Here is an 18927-nt window from a genome sequence, read left to right as displayed (position 1 = left end):
CGATTCCCTAATGTGTCTGTTCCACATGAACCTTATCTTACCCCAACGTCACTTTGTATTTGTTCATACCGGAGTTGGCGAACGCCTCTCCGGTACTATGTAAGCCACATTGAGCCTGCAAATAGGTGGGAATGAGTGATGCTTACATCCAAAGCCTTTGGCTTCCCTTTGTCAATGCCTAAATGGCTCTTGTGGTGACATCAGAGGGAGGGGATGTTCTTGCTCCTAATTCTGATCTAATCAGCCTGATGTGTGTTTGCTAACTTTGGTTACCAGCTCCTTGTACACTATCTCATTTCTTAGCTTTGGCAGTCTGGTCTGGGGGAGTAGTGTATGGGGGGGGGGGGGGGCATATTAACAGTAACCTTGTGCTTAGTGAACTGGAATTTGATCATGGGGAACTGGGAGCTGCAGCTCCTTGTGACTCTGGGCAAGTCCATTGCCCCTGGTACAAATAAGTACCTGAATATACTATGTAATCTGCTTGGAATGTAGTTGCAAAACCCACAGAAAGGCAGTCTCACTTTCCGTTTCTCTATTTGTGATTATACACAGAATGTTTGAATTGAGGTACAGCGGGAGATCCTACTACTACTTAACATTTCTAGAGCGCTACTAGGGTTACGCAGCGCTGTATAATTTAACAAAGAGAGACAGTCCCTGCTCAAAGAGCTTACAATCTACTAGACAAGTGAACGGTCGGTCCGATAGGGGCAGTCAAATTGGGGCATTCAATTCCCACTGCAGCACCTTGTAACGGTGGGCAAGTCACTTAATCCTCTGCAATGTAGGGGGCAGTTTGCGCAGTGCGTGGCTCGTGCTATTAATGCGCATTAGGGAAGGGGGGGGGGGGGGCTGGCGGTCGTGCCCTTGGAAGATCGAGGCACTCACTGGCAGCCTTTGCTATCAGAAAGACGTTGCGATCCGGTGCAGAATTACAAAGCTGCCAACGCGGGTTTAAAGCGGGACCCTAGCCTAGGGTCAGAGTCTATGAGTCGGGAAGAGACCAGGCGCTTACCCTACGTTTCTTGGGAAGTGAAGTCCCGGAGGCCTTGTCCGGAAGGGCAGCTGCAGCCCTGGAAACTACAACTGCCGCCAGGCCTAGCTTGGCTGCACGAGCCACACACGTCCCCCAATCGCATTGCATCTGCGGCCTAGCTCCGCCCCCTCCACGCACGTGACGCTACGTTTGTGGTCATCAGGCCCGATCGCACTACAACTCCCTGCGCGCTCCGCGGTGGCGGAAGGCGCCCGTCCCGTGACGTTGGCGCCCCGCTGGGGGCCCTGTGCGGGTAAAGATGGCGGATGAGGACGGGGAGGGGGTCGTGTCCGCTGACAGAAACGGCGGCGGGGGCTCGGGACCGTGTGTGGCTGTCGCCGGGCCCCGTGTCGTGCGCATAGTCAAGTCCGAGTCGGGCTACGGCTTTAACGTGCGCGGGCAGGTGAGCGAGGGCGGCCAACTACGGAGCATCAACGGCGAACTCTACGCGCCCCTGCAGCATGTCAGCGCTGTCCTGCCCGCCGGAGCGGCCGACCGAGCCGGCATCCGCAAGGGAGACCGTATCCTGGAAGTGTAAGTTTCAGACAGAGAGAGAGGGTAGAAGACAAGGGGGGAAAGAGACTGTGGGGAGCAGAGGGGGGGGGGGGGGGAGAGAATTCTGAGGAGAAGGAGACGGGAAAGAGACTGAGGAGAAGAGGGGGGAAAGAAAATTCTGGGGAGGAGAAGAGGGGAAAGAGTTGTGGGGGGAGAGAGACAGACAGACAGGTGGTAGAAGACAAGGGGGGAAAGAGACTGTGGGGAGAAGAGGGGGAAAAGAGAATTCTGAGGAGGAGGAGACGGGAAAGAGTGGGGGAGAAGAGGGGGGAAAGAGAATTCTGAGGAGGAGAAGAGGGGAAAGAGTTGTGGGGGGAGAGAGACAGACAGACAGGTGGTAGAAGACAAGGGGGGAGAGAGACTGTGGGGAGCAGAGGGGGGAAAGAGAATTCTGAGGAGGAGGAGACGGAAAAGAGACTGTGGGGAGCAGAGGGGGGAAAGAGAATTCTGAGGAGGAGGAGACGGGAAAGAGACTGGGGGAGAAGAGGGGGGAAAGAGAATTCTGAGGAGGAGAAGAGGGGAAAGAGTTGTGGGGGGGAGAGAGACAGACAGACAGGTGGTAGAAGACAAGGGGGGGAAGAGACTGGGGAGAAGAGGGAGGAAAGAGAATTCTGAGGAGGAGAAGAGGGGAAAGAGTTGTGGGGGGAGAGAGACAGACAGACAGGTGGTAGAAGACAAGGGGGGAAAGAGACTGTGAGGAGAAGAGGGGGGAAAAGAGAATTCTGAGGAGGAGAAGAGGGGAAAGAGAATTAGGGGGAGGAGGGGAGAGAGACAGACAGGTGGTAGAAGACAGAAGGGGGGAAAGACTGTGAGGAGAAGAGGGGGGGAAAGAGAATTCTGGGGAGGAGAAGAGGGGAAAGAGTTGGGGGGAGAGAGAGGAGAGATGGTAGAAGACAGAAGGGGGGAAAGAGACTGTGAGGAGAAGAGGGGGGAAAAGAGAATTCTGAGGAGGAGAAGAGGGGAAAGAGAATTAGGGGGAGGAGGGGAGAGAGACAGACAGGTGGTAGAAGACAGAAGGGGGGAAAGACTGTGAGGAGAAGAGGGGGGGAAAGAGAATTCTGGGGAGGAGAAGAGGGGAAAGAGTTGGGGGGAGAGAGAGAGAGATGGTAGAAGACAGAAGGGGGGAAAGAGACTGTGAGGAGAAGAGGGGGGAAAAGAGAATTCTGAGGAGGAGAAGAGGGGAAAGAGAATTAGGGGGAGGAGGGGAGAGAGACAGACAGGTGGTAGAAGACAGAAGGGGGAAAGACTGTGAGGAGAAGAGGGGGGGAAAGAGAATTCTGAGGAGAAGGAGACGGGAAAGAGACTGAGGAGAAGAGGGGGGAAAGAAAATTCTGGGGAGGAGAAGAGGGGAAAGAGTTGTGGGGGGAGAGAGACAGACAGACAGGTGGTAGAAGACAAGGGGGGAAAGAGACTGTGGGGAGAAGAGGGGGAAAAGAGAATTCTGAGGAGGAGGAGACGGGAAAGAGTGGGGGAGAAGAGGGGGGAAAGAGAATTCTGAGGAGGAGAAGAGGGGAAAGAGTTGTGGGGGGAGAGAGACAGACAGACAGGTGGTAGAAGACAAGGGGGGAGAGAGACTGTGGGGAGCAGAGGGGGGAAAGAGAATTCTGAGGAGGAGGAGACGGAAAAGAGACTGTGGGGAGCAGAGGGGGGAAAGAGAATTCTGAGGAGGAGGAGACGGGAAAGAGACTGGGGGAGAAGAGGGGGGAAAGAGAATTCTGAGGAGGAGAAGAGGGGAAAGAGTTGTTTGGGGGGGGTAGACAGAGAGACAGGTGGTAGAAGACAGAAGGGGGGGAAAGAGACTGGGGGAGAAGAGGGGGGAAAGAAAATTCTGGGGAGGAGAAGAGGGGAAAGAGTTGTGGGGGGGAGACAGAGAGACAGGTGGTAGAAGACAAGGGGGGAAGAGACTGAGGAGAAGAGGGGGGAAAGAGTTGGGGGGGGGAGACAGAGAGACAGGTGGTAGAAGACAAGGGGGGAGAGAGACTGTGGGGAGCAGAGGGGGGAAAGAGAATTCTGAGGAGGAGGAGGAGGAGACGGAAAAGAGACTGTGGGGAGCAGAGGGGGGAAAGAGAATTCTGAGGAGGAGGAGACGGGAAAGAGACTGGGGGAGAAGAGGGGGGAAAGAGAATTCTGAGGAGGAGGAGAAGAGGGGAAACAGTTGTTGTGGGGGGGGGGGAGACAGAGACACAGGTGGTAGAAGACAGAAGGGGGGGAAAGAGACTGTGGAAGGGAAGAGAATTCTGAGGAGGAGAAGACGGGAAAGAGACTGGGGGAGAAGAGGGGGGAAAGAGAATTCTGAGGAGAAGAGGGGAAAGAGAATTAGGGGGAGCAGGGGAGAGAGACAGACAGGTGGTAGAAGACAAGGGGGAAAAGAGACTGTGAGGAGAAGAGGGGGGAAAGAGAATTCTGAGGAGGAGGAGACGGGAAAGAGACTGGGGGAGAAGAGGGGGGAAAGAGAATTCTGAGGAGGAGAAGAGGGGAAAGAGAATTAGGGGGAGGAAGGGAGAGAGACAGACAGGTGGTAGAAGACAAGGGGGAAAAGAGACTGGGGAGCAGAGGGGGGAAAGAGAATTCTGAGGAGGAGGAGACGGGAAAGAGACTGGGGGAGAAGAGGGGGGAAAGAGAATTCTGAGGAGGAGGAGGAGACGGGAAAGAGACTGGGGGAGAAGAGGGGGGAAAGAGAATTCTGAGGAGGAGGAGAAGAGGGGAAACAGTTGTTGTGGGGGGGGGGGAGACAGAGACACAGGTGGTAGAAGACAGAAGGGGGGGAAAGAGACTGTGGAAGGGAAGAGAATTCTGAGGAGGAGAAGACGGGAAAGAGACTGGGGGAGAAGAGGGGGGAAAGAGAATTCTGAGGAGAAGAGGGGGAAAGAGAATTAGGGGGAGCAGGGGAGAGAGACAGACAGGTGGTAGAAGACAAGGGGGAAAAGAGACTGTGAGGAGAAGAGGGGGGAAAGAGAATTCTGAGGAGGAGGAGACGGGAAAGAGACTGGGGGAGAAGAGGGGGGAAAGAGAATTCTGAGGAGGAGAAGAGGGGAAAGAGAATTAGGGGGAGGAAGGGAGAGAGACAGACAGGTGGTAGAAGACAAGGGGGAAAAGAGACTGGGGAGCAGAGGGGGGAAAGAGAATTCTGAGGAGGAGGAGACGGAAAAGAGACTGTGGGGAGCAGAGGGGGGAAAGAGAATTCTGAGGAGGAGGAGACGGGAAAGAGACTGGGGGAGAAGAGGGGGGAAAGAGAATTCTGAGGAGGAGGAGACGGGAAAGAGACTGGGGGAGCAGAGGGGGGAAAGAGAATTCTGAGGAGGAGGAGACGGGAAAGAGACTGTGGGGAGCAGAGGGGGGAAAGAGAATTCTGAGGAGGAGGAGACGGGAAAGAGTTGTTTGGGGGGGGGGGGGTAGACAGAGAGACAGGTGGTAGAAAACAAGGGGGGGAAGAGAATTCTCAGGAGGAGAAGAGGGGAAAGAGTTGTGGGGGGAGAGAGACAGACAGACAGGTGGTAGAAGACAGAAGGGGGGAAAGAGACTGTGGGGAGAAGAGGGGGGAAAGAGAATTCTGGGGAGGAGAAGACGGGAAAGAGACTGGGGGAGAAGAGGGGGGAAAGAAAATTCTGGGGAGGAGAAGAGGGGAAAGAGTTGTGGGGGGGAGACAGAGACAGGTGGTAGAAGACAAGGGGGGAGAGAGACTGTGAGGAGAAGAGGGGGGAAAGAGAATTCTGAGAAGAGGGGAAAGAGTTGGGGGGGGGGAGACAGAGAGACAGGTGGTAGAAGACAAGGGGGGAGAGAGACTGTGAGGAGAAGAGGGGGGGAAGAGAATTCTGAGGAGGAGGAGAAGAGGGGAAAGAGAATTAGGGGGAGGAGGGGAGAGAGACAGACAGGTGGTAGAAGACAGAAGGGGGGAAGAGAATTCTCCGGAGGAGAAGAAGAGGGGAAAGAGTTGTGGGGGGAGAGAGACAGGTGGTAGAAGACAGAAGGGGGGAAAGAGACTGTGAGGAGAAGAGGGGGGGGAGAGAATTCTGAGGAGGAGAAGAGGGGAAAGACTTGTGGGGGGAGAATGTGGGGGGGAGACAGAGAGACAGGTGGTAGAAGACAGAAGGGGGAAAAGAGACTGTGAGGAGAAGAGGGGGGGAAAGAGAATTCTGAGGAGGAGAAGAGGGGAAAGAGAATTAGGGGGAGGAGGGGAGAGAGACAGGTGGTAGAAGACAGAAGGGGGGAAGAGAATTCTGAGGTGGGGAAGAGGGAGGAAAGAATTCTGAGGGGGGAGAGAATTATGAGGGAGAAGAGGGGAAAAGCTTTGGGGAGGAGAGGAATGAGAGTGTGGGGGGAGGAGAAGAGGGGGAAAGAGCTCTAGGGCAGGAGAAGAGGGAAAAAGAGTTCTGGGGAGGAGAAGAGGGGGAAAGAGTGCAGGGAGAGGAAGAAGAGAGTGTAGGGGGAGGAGAAAAGGGGGAAAGAGAATTCTGGAATAGGAGAAGAGGGGAAAAGAGAGTGCAGGGGGAGGAAGGAGAGAGTGTAGGGGGAGGAGAAGAGGGAAAAGACAGTGCAGGGAGGAAGGAGCGAGAGAGAGAGAGAGTGACTGACTGGGGTAGGGGGAGAGGGGAGACGAGAGAGAGACTTGTTGGGGGGGCACATGGTGGGGATGTGAGAGAAGATGTGGTAGCAGAAGTAAGAGTTATTTGTGGTGTGGGTTCAATTTTGAGATCATGAGTGCTACTGGGTTCAGGGCAGGCAGGGGCTAAGTTTAATTTTTGTAGTTGTCCATGGTAACTCAGTTTTGCAGCTGATTTTAAAGGGGGTGTTTTTTTATTCACTTGTATTTGTTGGCACTGTTTACCTAGATTTGTTGTGGTCGGAGTGGGGTGGAACTTGGTGTTACATAAGAACATCAAGGTTGCCATACTACTTAGTAACTTTATTGCACACCCCCTAGTCCTAGTATTGGAAAGAGTAAAGTGATTCACCTCTACCCATTCCACTCCATTCAGTATTTTAGGGACCTCTATCTTATCTCCCCTTAGCTGTCTCTTCTCCAAGCTGAAGAGCCCTAGCCGCTTTAATCTTTTAGCATTGGGAAATTGTCCCATTCTCCTGCTATATTTGCCTCGCTCTTGGTTGGGGGGGGGGGGGGGGATTGTTTTATTTTTCTTATATAAAGCAGCAGTCATTTTTTTTGTGGTCCTGGTGGTAGCACGGGCTGAGTCTGTTAAACACTGTTCCCAGTGTGGGGGCTTGGCGAACAACTGTGGGTCAGTGTGCTTCGTGTTTTTGTTCTCCCTGATCCAAACTCATATTCTGTTAGGGGGTCCCAGTTTGGAGGTTCCTCGGGGGAACATTTGGCAGGCACTGCTCAGTTTTCCTCAGATCATACATCGTTGGCAGCCATCTTTGATTCTCCTGCACAGCTCCCAGCTTCAGGCAGTATGTTTCCATCACATCAGTCATTCCTTCACTGAATTTACCTCACCAGAAAACTGTCTCTGCTCTCTTGGGGAATTTGGACCCAGTTTCTTCGTCCACTTTGTTTGCTCCTGAATTTGTGTTCTTGCTCTGTCGGGCATATTTGTTGAAAGTCACAACCTTGTAGGAGCTGCCGGGTCCTTCTCTTCAGATTCAGGAACAAACCTCTTCTAAAAGATGGAGATTAAAGAACTAGCTTGACTTAGATATTGAATCTGTAGCCTCAGGGCCCAGGTCTGAAACAGTTCTCTTGGTTGCTTCTATTCATTCAGATATTGGAGACCCCTTAGAGGAGGGTGATCGTGTACTGATAAGTGTGATGACCCCACTGTAGCGAGGAATTCTCTAATACCAAAGGCTTTGGAGGTTCTCAGATCTGGCCTCAGGGTTCCGCTGCTACATCTGATCTGATCTGATTGATTTATTTATTTATTTATTTATGGCATTTATACCCCGCTCTTTCCCACTTGATAGGCTCAGTGCGGCTTACAGGATGTGGTACAGAGCATCATAGAGCTAACACAAAGTAAGGTACAAGGTGTGGTACAAAGTACCACAGAGATAACACAGAGTATGGTATGAAGTATCACAGAGATGATCCAGTTGGAAAGAGTAGGACAATAGGGAGGGATGTGTGGGAGAGGATTGGAGTATGGGTAGTGTGGTTTGAGTTCGAGAATTAAAGTTATTTATGTCGGGAATGAAGAAAACTCCAAAAGCATTCCATGTTCATGCGTCTACGCAGGAGTGGGTTTAAGTGTATTGGCATTCCCTCGATGCCAGCCTTAAAGTAGGTCGGGCTATATTCCGTCGGATGAATTGAACATGCTTAAGCTTCCTGAGGTGAATGCATTAGTCACAGCTGTCATGAAGAAACTTCGATTCCAGTGGAGGGTGGAACAGCTCTTAAGGATGTGCAGGTCCGTAGGTTGGAAGCATCCCTGAGCGTAAGAGTAGCCATACTGGGTCATCCTGTTTCCAACAGTGGCCAAGCCAGGTTCCTGAAGCTTCCTATGAAGTGGCTTCTTTGTGTCTTCAGGCTACAGTTTGTGGCTGTTTTGCTGCATGACCTTGTCTCCATTGGGTTGAACAGGCTAGTGCTTCAGAGCAGCAGTGAGATTTCTGTCTTCTCATCCCTAGAGTCAGGGTTAGCATATTTGGTGGACACTGTTTTATGATCAGGCTTTGACTGAACAGATGTCCTTGGTGATTTCTGTCAGGCGCATGATCTAGCTTAGGCATTGGGCTGCTGATGCCACCTCTAATCCACACGTACTAAATTGCCCTTTCAAGGCAAATTTATTGACGGATGAAGATCTGGGAGACTCTAAAAATCAACGTTTGCCAGAAGATAAAACCAAACCACCTTTTCAATCGGCCCTAGTCCTGTTTGCTCCTCCGAGATGCCAAGATTGTCTAATTTCGGTCCCTGATTTCAGCAGAAACAGATGGCCCTTTTGAGGAAACAAAACAAGATACAGTCAAAATCCTTACTTCTCCAGTGCTTCCCATGGGTTGCAGTGATGGGGTTAGGGTTTATTCCTCGGACACCTCTCATGATGTCTTGAGGAATGGCTAAGATAACATCCAATCAGTGGGTCTTGGAGATTATTAAAAAAGGTTGTAAGCTGGAATGTTCCCATTTCCCACCCACTTGCAGATTTTTAATAGGAGTCTCCATGCAAAGCTCCTTTCAAAAGACAGGCAGTTCAGTTGGGAGTGGCGAGACGAAACACCTTCCTAGTCCTCCGATACCTGTTTGTTTTGTAGTACCCAAGAAAAGAGGTTTTATTTGTCCAGTTCTAGATCTCAAGTATCTCAGCTGAGCTCCTAGTCCAGCATTTCAGAATGGAAAGCCTACAGTTGACGATTACTTCGGTTCAGCCTGGGAAGCGTACTTTCACATTTTTATTTGGTCTCCTCATCTGCGCTTCCTCTATTTCTTAGTTCTTGGTAATCACTTCCAGTTTCAAGAAATACCATTTAATCTCTCTATGGCACCCAGAACGTTTTCAAAGGCTATGGTTTCAGTGGTGACCTTCCTTTGTTGCAAGGGAATCGGGGTTCATCTGTACCTGAATGATTGGTTAATAAGAGCCTCATCTCATCGAGAGAGCATCCAAGTCGCCTTCTGAGTAGTGAACCTTCTTCAGTCATTAGAATAGGTAGTCAGCCTCTCCCAGTATACAGGTACTGGGAACTATGGCAGCCACATTGGATGCACCTCCTTGAGTGAAGACACCCATGAGACCATCTCGAGGATGCTCGGCCTGAAATAGTGGTTCCGAGCAACCAACATTCAGAAAGGTCTCTCCCCCTAGCTTCTCCGGAATGGATAGTGGTGACCACTGATGGCAGCCTCTCCAGATGCCTTCATCGCACAGCTCAGAGACGATGGACTCTTACTTGAGGCACTGTGGTCAGTCTTCTGGAATTGAGAGCTGTTTGCAGGCTCTGCTGGTGTTCGCCAGTGTGGATTTTGTCCAGCAGTTTGATGGTGGTTTCTTATATCAACAAGCAAAGGAGGCATGAAGAGGGCTAGGGAAAATGCTCATCTTCTCTTCCAAAACAGACTTCCCTTCCTCAGCAGGAACTTCCCTTTCTTGTAAGCTTCTGTCCACATCCAGGTCTTTGTTTGTACACACTCTGCTTTTATTTGGCACATAGAAGACATTAGAGACTTCCTCTCGTTCCTCTCCACTACCCCCTCCCCCCTCCGAGGCATTTATGAAGCTGTGATAGAAATGCTGCCCTTTCTGTGTGTGTGTGGCTGATGGTGTTGATTGTTTATATTTGGGGAGGGGGGAGAGATGCGTGCACTCCCCCCTCCCTCCTTCGTTTTCTAAGCATTTCTTGATGATAACAGTTCTGCAAAACCCAAGACACCTCTGCTTCCTAGCAAGCACTTCTGCTTTTAGTTTGAATGACTTAGTTCTGTGGTAGTCCCAGGATGGTGGAACTCTTCCCCCTCTCCCCCCTCCCCAGTAGTTGAGTGGGGAGGGTTTATCTTATATTTAAGTGTTTAGTCCTGTATTCTGGAAAGGATAGGCGACTGGTCTTGTAGTGGCCATGTTTTTGTGTTTGTGGATTTTAAGGTGCTGGTTCTGGGGTATGAGGATTTTCTACTGTATTGTCATGAGTTCTTTCTGCCTTGGCCTCTGTCTGATAGCAGCCATGTGATCAGATTTACTTGGGCTGAAATGTATTTTAATTGCAGCTTCCTTTCTTTGATAAGAGGAGCAGAATCGATGCTGTCCGTTTGTCTTAATCTTTCCCGCGTGACACAGTTCCTTTTCTCAGTTCCTCATTGACTGGGCAGAGTTAGGGGAAGAGGCCTGGAAGGCTTGTTCATGGAGGTGTTCACTGCAGTAGTGAGGGCCAAGATTTCAACATGGCCTTATGGGGGTGATGGGATTTGATATATCGATGCTCTGCAGTTTACATATTATATGCAAGTACAGTGGAGGGATAAGTGACTTGTCCAGAGTCACAAGTTGCTGCAGTGGGAGTCAAACTCTGAGTGCTCTTGTCAGCCCAAAAGGCTGCTGGCTGCTCTGATGCACCCACTTGGCTGTCCCATGTGCTTCCGAGTCCCTCTCTTCTTCAGGCTATTTCTATGTTCTGCATGTTGGGTGCTAGACTCCGTTTGGACACAAGTTGTGCGGGCTCATTCAGGGACAGGGTGACAGAGGTGCTATTGTCAGCCTGTAATCATTGCTCAGCACTTAAGCGATCTGCTGGGGAATTCCTCTCTTTTCGATTGGATTTACAAATGTATGTGTCTGAAGAGATTTCTTTTGATGAGCTGTCAAGTGAGTTGGATCAGTAGTTGACTTTGGAAATTAATTTTTTCATGTCACGTGAAGTCTGCAAATATTAGGGAGATGTTGTGGTGTGGGGACGAGTGTTGCTGCGGATGTGCCAAAGAAGGGATGTTTACGTCCTGGTGCAGGCCAGGAACGTTTGGCTGGCAGACTGCAGAATCTTCTCAGGATGGAAATCGGGGAAGGAGAGAAGGGGCCACCTGCAGGTTTTGGGTATAGTAGTTCAGTTACTGCTCTGTAATACTTGGCCTCCTTAATTCATGCTGCTTTGTTAGGTATTATTAGGAAAGGAATGGAAAACAAAAATGAAGACGTTATAATTATGCCTTTGTATCGCTCCATGTGCAATTCTGGTTACCGCATCTCAAAAAAGATATAGTGGAATTAGAAAAGGTACAGAGAAGGGCGATGAAAATAATAAAGGAGATGGGACGACTTCCCTATGAGGAAAGGCTAAAGCGGTTAGGGCTCTTCAGCTTGGAGGGGATATATGATAGAGGTCTATAAAATACTGAGTGGAGTGGAACAGGTAGACATGAATCACTTGTTTACTCTTTCCAAAAATACTAGGAGAGGTCTAGGGGGTATACAGTGAAGCTACAAAGTAGTAAATTTAAACAAATCAGAGAAAATATTTCTTCACTCAACATATAATTAAACTCTGGAATTCGTTGCCAGAGAATGTGGTAAAAGCAGTTAGCTTAGCAGGGTTTAAACAAAAGTTTGGCTAACTTCCTAAAAGAAAAGTCCATAAGCCATTATTAAGATGGACTTGGGGAAAATCCACTGTTTATTTCTAGGATAAGCAGCATAAAATATACTGTTTTGGGATCTTGCCAGGTACTTGTGACCTGAATTGGCCACTATTGGAAACAGGATGCTGGGCTTGATGGACCTTCCCTCTGTCCCAGTATGGCAACACTTAATGTACTTATGGTACCCCCACTGTTTTCTTGTAAATATTGGTATTGGAATTAAGGAGGTGCTGTTCCAGTCTCTCGGGTATTCTCGGTCATGGCTGTTTGCTGTTCAGCCAGAGAAATTTACATTCTCCCTTGCTTTGTCTTCCCAGGAATGGTGTGAACGTGGAAGGGGCCACACACAAGCAAGTAGTGGATCTGATCCGAGCTGGGGAGAAGGAGTTAGTACTGACAGTGTTATCAGTTCCACCACATGAAGCTGATAACCTCGATCCCAGTGATGACTCCTCAGGACAGTCCTTCTACGATTACACAGAAAAGCAAGCTGTCCCCATCTCTGTCCCTACCTACAAACACGTCGAGCAGAACTCAGAGAAATTTGTGGTTGGTATTTGCCCCGGGGTGGGGGGGTGGGGGTCAGTTGCTTATAAGAGGCTCAAAGATTTCCCCCTTACATTTTTCTTTCTTTGTTAATATAATGCTGGTAACTGTGGGGTAATGGGACTCTATCCCTGGCTGCTGGACCATGCGTGTCTTCCCCGGCCTTAATCTAGAACTCGCAGCTCTTGTGAGAAGTACTCAGCACTTCCTTCTGCTCTGGATGAGCAGGAAGCTGCATCCCCTTCTCTTGCACAATCTGCTTTACACCACAAGTTAAAGGAAAATTTTGAAGAAGTTGCAGATTGCTAGAGAGTGGAGTGACTAAGAACGGGGGGGGGGGGGGGGGGGGGGAGGGGGGGGGGGGAAAGTCACTGCCCAGTCTCTTAAAGTGGTACTAATGCCGATTTTGTACATATCTGAAGATTTTTTTCTCTGCTGTTCAAATCCATGTTGCTTATACATCTCTGCATTTTTTGGATGTGTGTTTATCTCCGGTTAGGTGTACAGTGTTTACATGGCTGGCAGACAGCTCTGTTCCAAGCGTTACCGGGAGTTTGCCATCCTGCACCAGAACCTAAAGCGCGAATTTGCCAACTTCACATTCCCTCGTCTGCCAGGAAAATGGCCCTTTTCCCTGTCTGAGCAGCAGCTGGATGCCAGGCGGAGGGGACTGGAAGAGTACCTGGAGAAAGGTGAGGGTTGGCGCTGGGGAGGGGGGGAGCGTGTGTGTTCTCCTTCTCTTGGAGCACTTCTCAGCCTGTCTTTGCTGCTTTTCTCTTGCAGTGTGTTCGATAAGAGTAATCGGGGAGAGTGATATCATGCAGGAGTTCCTTTCAGAGTCAGATGAGGTAAGAAACCTTCCTAAACAACAGTTCAAATGCCTGCTAAATCTCGGCCTTCACCTAATGTTTTTCAGCACTCCTCTCGCAGCTCACGGAGATTCAGATGCATTTGTTTAGTGTGGCACCTGTCTGAGTGATACGTCTGAGGGTCGGTCTCGGTGCTGGAATAATGGGGTGCTGCAGGGCAGGAGTGAGGGCGTTGGCAGAGCTGTCTGGGGGGGGGGGGGTCTCAGTCCTGGAATAGCAGGGGGTGCTGAGAGGCAGGAGTGAGGAATATTTGAGTATTTCTTTGCCTTGAGTTTGAAGAGCCTCTTTGTGCTGTGACTTTATGAATCTTTTCTGCTTCCTTTTCTTTAGAATTACAATGGAGTTTCTGATGTAGAACTCAGAGTAGCATTACCCGATAAAAGAACAGTTACTATTCGAGTGAAAAAGAACAGCACTACGGACCAAGTGTATCAGGTAAGTGTGGAAGCCTGGGCCCGGCTCTGGTATCCTGGAGAGGGTTTCGGAGGCCACGTTCCAGAAACCAAATATTCTTGAGGAAAGAGGAAGTGAGAACTGAATGACGTGTGTTTGTGCAGTTCAGTCATGTGTTCTCTGACGTCCTCAGACCCAATTGCTTTCCTTTGCTTTTTCTGCAGGCTGTGATGGCTAAAGTTGGAATGGATGTCATCGCTGCAAATTACTTTGCTCTGTTTGAAGTAATCAATCACTCCTGTGGTGAGTGAACCTCCTCATGTGTGATGCCTTGGTGTGTTGGTGCTAAGATGGGAACGATACAGTTGTTGTACAGGGAGCTGAATGCTGTCAGATACCCCCTCTTGCCTTTTGCAGAGAGGAGGGGGGCACATGGAAGATCTGCACCTGCCCCCTTCCGTGTGTGTTGCAGCTATGGGTTTCTTGAGCAGGATGGACCAGTAGTAGGTCGGGCCCTGTGCCTCGTTATGTTTTTGCCTGCCTCTGATAGTCTCGCTCTTTGTGATCTCCTTTCAGTACGTAAGCTGGCCCCAAATGAGTTCCCCCATAAAGTGTATGTACAGAATTACACGTCAGCAGTGCCTGGGACCTGTCTCACAATTCGCAAGTGGCTTTTCACCACCGAGGAAGAAGCGCTGCTCAATGACAACAACCTTGCGTTAACCTACTTCTTTCATCAGGTATGCATTCCCTGTTCCAGGTGCACGTGTGTTCGTGTTCAGACAGACTGGGCCGTGAGGTTGTGGGGGTGGTAGATTTACATTAAGTATTGCCATACTGGGACAGACCAAAGGTCAATCAAGCCCAGCATCCTGTTTGCAACAGTGGCCAATTCAGGTCACAAATACCTGGCAAGATCCCAAAAAGTACAAAACATTTTATGCTGTTTATCCCAGAAATAAGCAGTGGAGTTTCCCCAAGTCTGTGGACTTTTCCTTTAGGAAGCCATCCAAACCTTTTTTTAAACCCCATTAAGCTAACTGCCTTTACCACATTCTCTGGCAATGAATTCCAGAGTTTAATTACACGTTGAGTAATGTAAGGAAATTCTTTTTCACGGAGAGGGTGGTTGATGCCTGGAATGCCCTCCTGAGGGAGGTGGTGGAGACAAAAACAGTGAATGAATTTAAAAAGGCAAAGCATCAATATGGGATCTCTAATTAGAAAATGATTGGTATAAAAAAACCCAAAACTTAAATGGTTGCATATGTGTTTGGTGTGTGACGAGCAATGCTTGGATGGCAGCTGTGAAGGACTATGGCCAGTGTTGGGCAGACTTGTGAAGTCTGTGTCCTGTATATCCAGTTTAGGATGGGTTGGAATGTGAAGATGGGGCTGGGCAGACTTTTATGGTTTGTGTATCACAAATGACAAGACAGATTTGGATAGGCCGGAGTGGGCTTTGATGGCAACTCCAGTAGTTGTAACCTAAGGACAGGGCCAAGCAGACTTGTATGTTCTATGTCCCAGAAATGCCAAAGAGAGACAACGATCAAGCATTTATATCACATTCTTTGTTGGTTTATTCATGAATTGATGAGAAAAGTGACTGCTGGGTAGAAGGGATGGACCGTTCGTGTCTTTATCTGCCGTCACTTACTATGTTGCTCCGGTCCATTCTGCTCTCTTCCCTTTTCATAATGCCCAGGCTGTGGACGATGTGAAGAAAGGTTACATTAAAGCAGAGGAGAAGTCCTATCAGCTGCAGAAACTGGCGGAGCAGAAGAAGATGGTCATGGTGAGTTATACTGAAAGGGGAGTGAAGTCAAGTGTAAGGGCTGGGTGTGGTGGTTTCAGGGATGCTAGACTCCCCTAAGTGTATTAGCGAAATGATTGCTAAGGTGGTGGAAATGCAGTGACAAAATTGGAAGAAACGTGGGATGGAATGAAGCAGATTTGTTCCATTACTCCTGAATTTCAGCAGTATTTCTTGCTTGTGGGATAGATTTGCTTCCACTGGGTCTCTGAATGCTCAGTCCTGGAGATCTGACTGGCTAGGTGTGTTTCTGGGAGAGGCTTGGGGAAGCCTGCGTTAGGGTACTGAACTGCCTGTGACAGGAGAGCTTCCTTATTGGCTCTTTGGTCCCCAGTGCTTAAGGCTGGGCTGGGTCCTTTGAAGGAGCTTTTATGTTGATTGGGACCCTCTGGGCTAGCAAAACTTTTCTCCTTGTGATAGTTGTTGCTGTCTTAATTTTTGTGTTAATCTTGACTGGAGCCAGAAGCCCTGTGCTGTTCCAAACCTCGCTCTAAAAATAGTGCCGGAACAGCGCAGGGCTATACCGCTAATAATTCTGATCATAGGGGCGGTATAGCTCCGTGCTGTTCCTTATGTCGAGGGGGGTTGGAGGTCCACTGGACCTCCTGCCCTCCCGTGTCTCTGTCCCAAGCAGGTGTGAGGGCTTGGGGGGGGGGGGGGATGCTAGCCATCAGGGCCTTCATTGTTGTTTTGGGGGGGCCTGCAAGTATTCAGATGGATGCTGGACAGGGCTTCCCAATGCTCTGCAAACCCTCTGAGGGTTGATTCGCTGCCCGCTGGGCATTGGGGAGGAATAGGTAATGCCCTGTTTAGCATGCATTTGCATGCTCATTGCGTTCGGAGGTGGCGAGCTCGCTGTTACACGCACTTGCCAGCTCTGATCATTGGGTGGGAACAAACGCGGGCGCTAGTCATGCACTCTTGGCCTCTTGCGCCCATGTTTGCTTCTGTGAGCTGAATGTTTGCTGAACAGATCAACCTGGCAATTTCTCCCTTTTGACTTATCAGGGCTGTCTCTTTCCCCCAGCCTGATGTTCATTCTCTATGCATCAGACAGGGAGACTCGGAGGATACATTGGTCCTTGTTCCTAAAATATTTCTCCTATTAAGAGTTTATCTTTCGGGCTTTCTAGTATTTGAATATGCTGCGGACCTGTGAAGGCTACAATGAGATAATTTTCCCCCACTGTTCTTGTGATGCGCGACGAAAGGGCCATGTGATCACAGCCGTCAGTATCAAGCACTTTAAACTTCATGCCTGCACAGAGGAAGGACTTTTGGAGGTGAGCAGCCAGGCCCAAGGTGGGAGAGCAATGTGTACATTGCTAGAAGCAGAACTGCCCCATTATAACCAGCTTTGCTGCACTCTAGCACATACAGAGGTTGTTTGTCAGCTAACCACACCCTTGACGCACTGCTGTGACTTTCCACAATCTCAATCCCTGCACACCCTGTCTCTCCTGAAACCATCCCCCATACCCAACACTGCTGTGTGTTCAGCCTGTGCCTCGTTCCCCCCTCATATCCATCATTTGTTTACTCCTCCTGCTTCCCCTTATCCCAGACCAGCTCTGGGTTTCCAGTGACCTGCTGTCCTCTCGTATCTAGAATCAGGTGATATCCTTTGAGTGGGAGGAAATGCAGCGATGGGACACGGATGAGGAGGGCATGGCCTTCTGCTTTGAGTATGCTCGAGGAGAGAAGAAACCACGCTGGGTGAAAATCTTCACTCCCTATGTAAGTGACTGCTTCCTAGTGTTAAATAGAAAGTCTGTCTCTATACAGGGCTGTTTACACCTGCTGGCAGAGTACAAATAAGGCAGATGCTAAGATTTGTGACATGTATTGGGTTCAACCCAAAACCTGTCCTCCACTGTCAGGACTGGCCAAACCAGTAGGCAAATCTAGGCAGTAACCTAGGGCAGCAAAAGCAAACGGAAAGAGCCATCAGAACCTACTTTAACCTGCATTTGTATAGAACTGTAGAGTTTAATGTTTTGGAGGGTGGAGCTAGAGATCTGAAAATTGAGGGGGGGAGGAGGTTCACCTAAGAAACAATACTCTTGCACCAGCCTTTGCACCGTCAGTAAATGGGGAAAATTCCCATTGTCTGTTTCCCCCGGGCTAGATTGGTCATTCTACTGTTTGTGCTGCTTTTCCTTACGGTACGCTTACGTCTGCGGGGGACTCCTGGGACTGATGCATGCATCTCTCTTCTCGGTCTCTCTGCAGTTCAACTACATGCACGAGTGCTTTGAGAGGGTGTTCTGTGAGCTGAAGTGGAGGAAAGAGGTGAGGCTTGCTTCTGGCTGTAGTGGTAATACTGGGGTCACGGCGGAATTGAGTGTGAGCTGCAGCAAACAGCGCAGTGTCTTGGTACGTGTAATGCTTTTAGCTGTTTTTCTTGAGCAGATAGAAGAGGAAGTGACGGACAAGGATAACAAGAACTGCAGGAACGACCGTATGTGCAGCAAGGTGAGCTCGGGGTGAGAGGGGAAGGTGGTCTTGCTTTAATGTTCTTGTAAACCTGCGGGCTGCGTGTTGCTGCTGTATTACAGAGCTGTAGTGTTGACTTTCTGGCTCCATTGATCATAGTTGATATGAACAAGAGGGGGTCGATATTTCCCTAGTCGTGACTAGCTCAGCTGCAGGACCTCCCCAACCACTAGATGGACTAAGAGTATGCCTAGGGCAGCACAGTTTGGGGCCAGTATCTGTAAGCAAGACTCTGTGCAGCCAGCTCAAGCCTTGCCATGTTCCAACCCTCCAAAGCAGGAAGTTAGAGGGAACGGGACATGGCAAACCTTTAATATATGCAGATCCTCAAGACCCAATGCCAACTGCACCAAGCTTTGTTTAGAGGTGCTGACTGGTGTGCCAGCGCTGCCTACCAAATTGTGCTTCCTTGGAAGGAAAGGGGAGATGCTGGACACCTGAGAATAGGGAGGGGGGAGGCTGGACACAACAGGAATGGCCTTGGCTTTGGATGCATGGCTGAAGGTTTGTCTAGGGTGTCACATATCAGATACCCTTGGGCTGACCCAGCTGTGCACCCCAGAGGACCTCTGTATGTGTTGAGTTGTCTCACCGAGACATACACACAGCTTGCTCCAGATATATGGCTCATTAATGCATAGTACGGACTTGAATAAGATGGAGAAGCAGAAGAGGAAATTGTATTTCCCTCAGTCTGGGTTAAGCATGCCCTGTTCCGTCTATGAAGCTGTTTTAATGTATGTTGTGTTGACATTGCACGTAGCATTTTACTGCTTTAAGCGCATTTTGTCTTTGTCAGCATTGTTCTTGCTGTACTCCACCTTGGGTGAATTCCTGCAAAAAGGCAGTAAATAAATAAGACGGATAATTTCTAGATACTTTATTTTGATTTGGAATAAGAGCTGGTCTCTCTCGATTTTTCTTTTCTTTCAGAATATCTTTCAATTGGTGAGATCGCAGCAGCGGGACACCACGGCCTAGGCCCAGACCTTGGCGAGTGTGACAATTAACACTTAAAGAGAAGCGTTGTATTAAAAGCCCAAAACTAAATAATAATAATAATAATGGCATTTGTGAATTTCCTGTTTGCGGAGAGCAGCAGAATGCGGGCAGGGGGAGAGCTGAGCTGAGGGCCCGTGGTGGGTGGTCTACTTTGGACAAGACTCTCATTCCGTTTTTACAAGTG

General features: G+C 49.5%; 1 protein-coding gene across 1 annotated transcript; it reads left to right on the top strand.

Moving 5' to 3' along the window:
* Positions 1-1243: 1243 nt before the first annotated feature.
* SNX27 (sorting nexin 27) lies at positions 1244-18927 on the top strand. Its single transcript, XM_030187210.1, has 13 exons — positions 1244-1573; positions 11939-12170; positions 12667-12859; positions 12951-13015; positions 13367-13471; positions 13654-13732; positions 14006-14169; positions 15138-15227; positions 16379-16528; positions 16854-16982; positions 17478-17537; positions 17658-17720; positions 18675-18927. Exons 1-13 carry the CDS (start codon positions 1299-1301, stop codon positions 18720-18722), a joined length of 1653 nt encoding a protein of 550 aa, XP_030043070.1. The 5' UTR covers positions 1244-1298; the 3' UTR covers positions 18723-18927.

This window comes from Microcaecilia unicolor, chromosome 14, assembly GCF_901765095.1.
Source record: "Microcaecilia unicolor chromosome 14, aMicUni1.1, whole genome shotgun sequence".
NCBI lineage: Eukaryota > Metazoa > Chordata > Amphibia > Gymnophiona > Siphonopidae > Microcaecilia > Microcaecilia unicolor.
The sequence above is the reverse complement of the archived record's forward strand: the minus strand, read 5'-3'. Positions and strand labels throughout refer to the sequence as shown.

Bases quoted from the DNA above. Each gene is read 5' to 3' on its own strand.
- SNX27 (XM_030187210.1), top strand. From the start codon at position 1,299: ATGGCGGATGAGGACGGGGAGGGGGTCGTGTCCGCTGACAGAAACGGC. The intron at 1,574-11,938 runs GTAAGTTTCAGA...TTGTCTTCCCAG, and splicing joins GGAGACCGTATCCTGGAAGT to GAATGGTGTGAACGTGGAAG. The intron at 13,472-13,653 runs GTAAGTGTGGAA...CTTTTTCTGCAG, and splicing joins CTACGGACCAAGTGTATCAG to GCTGTGATGGCTAAAGTTGG.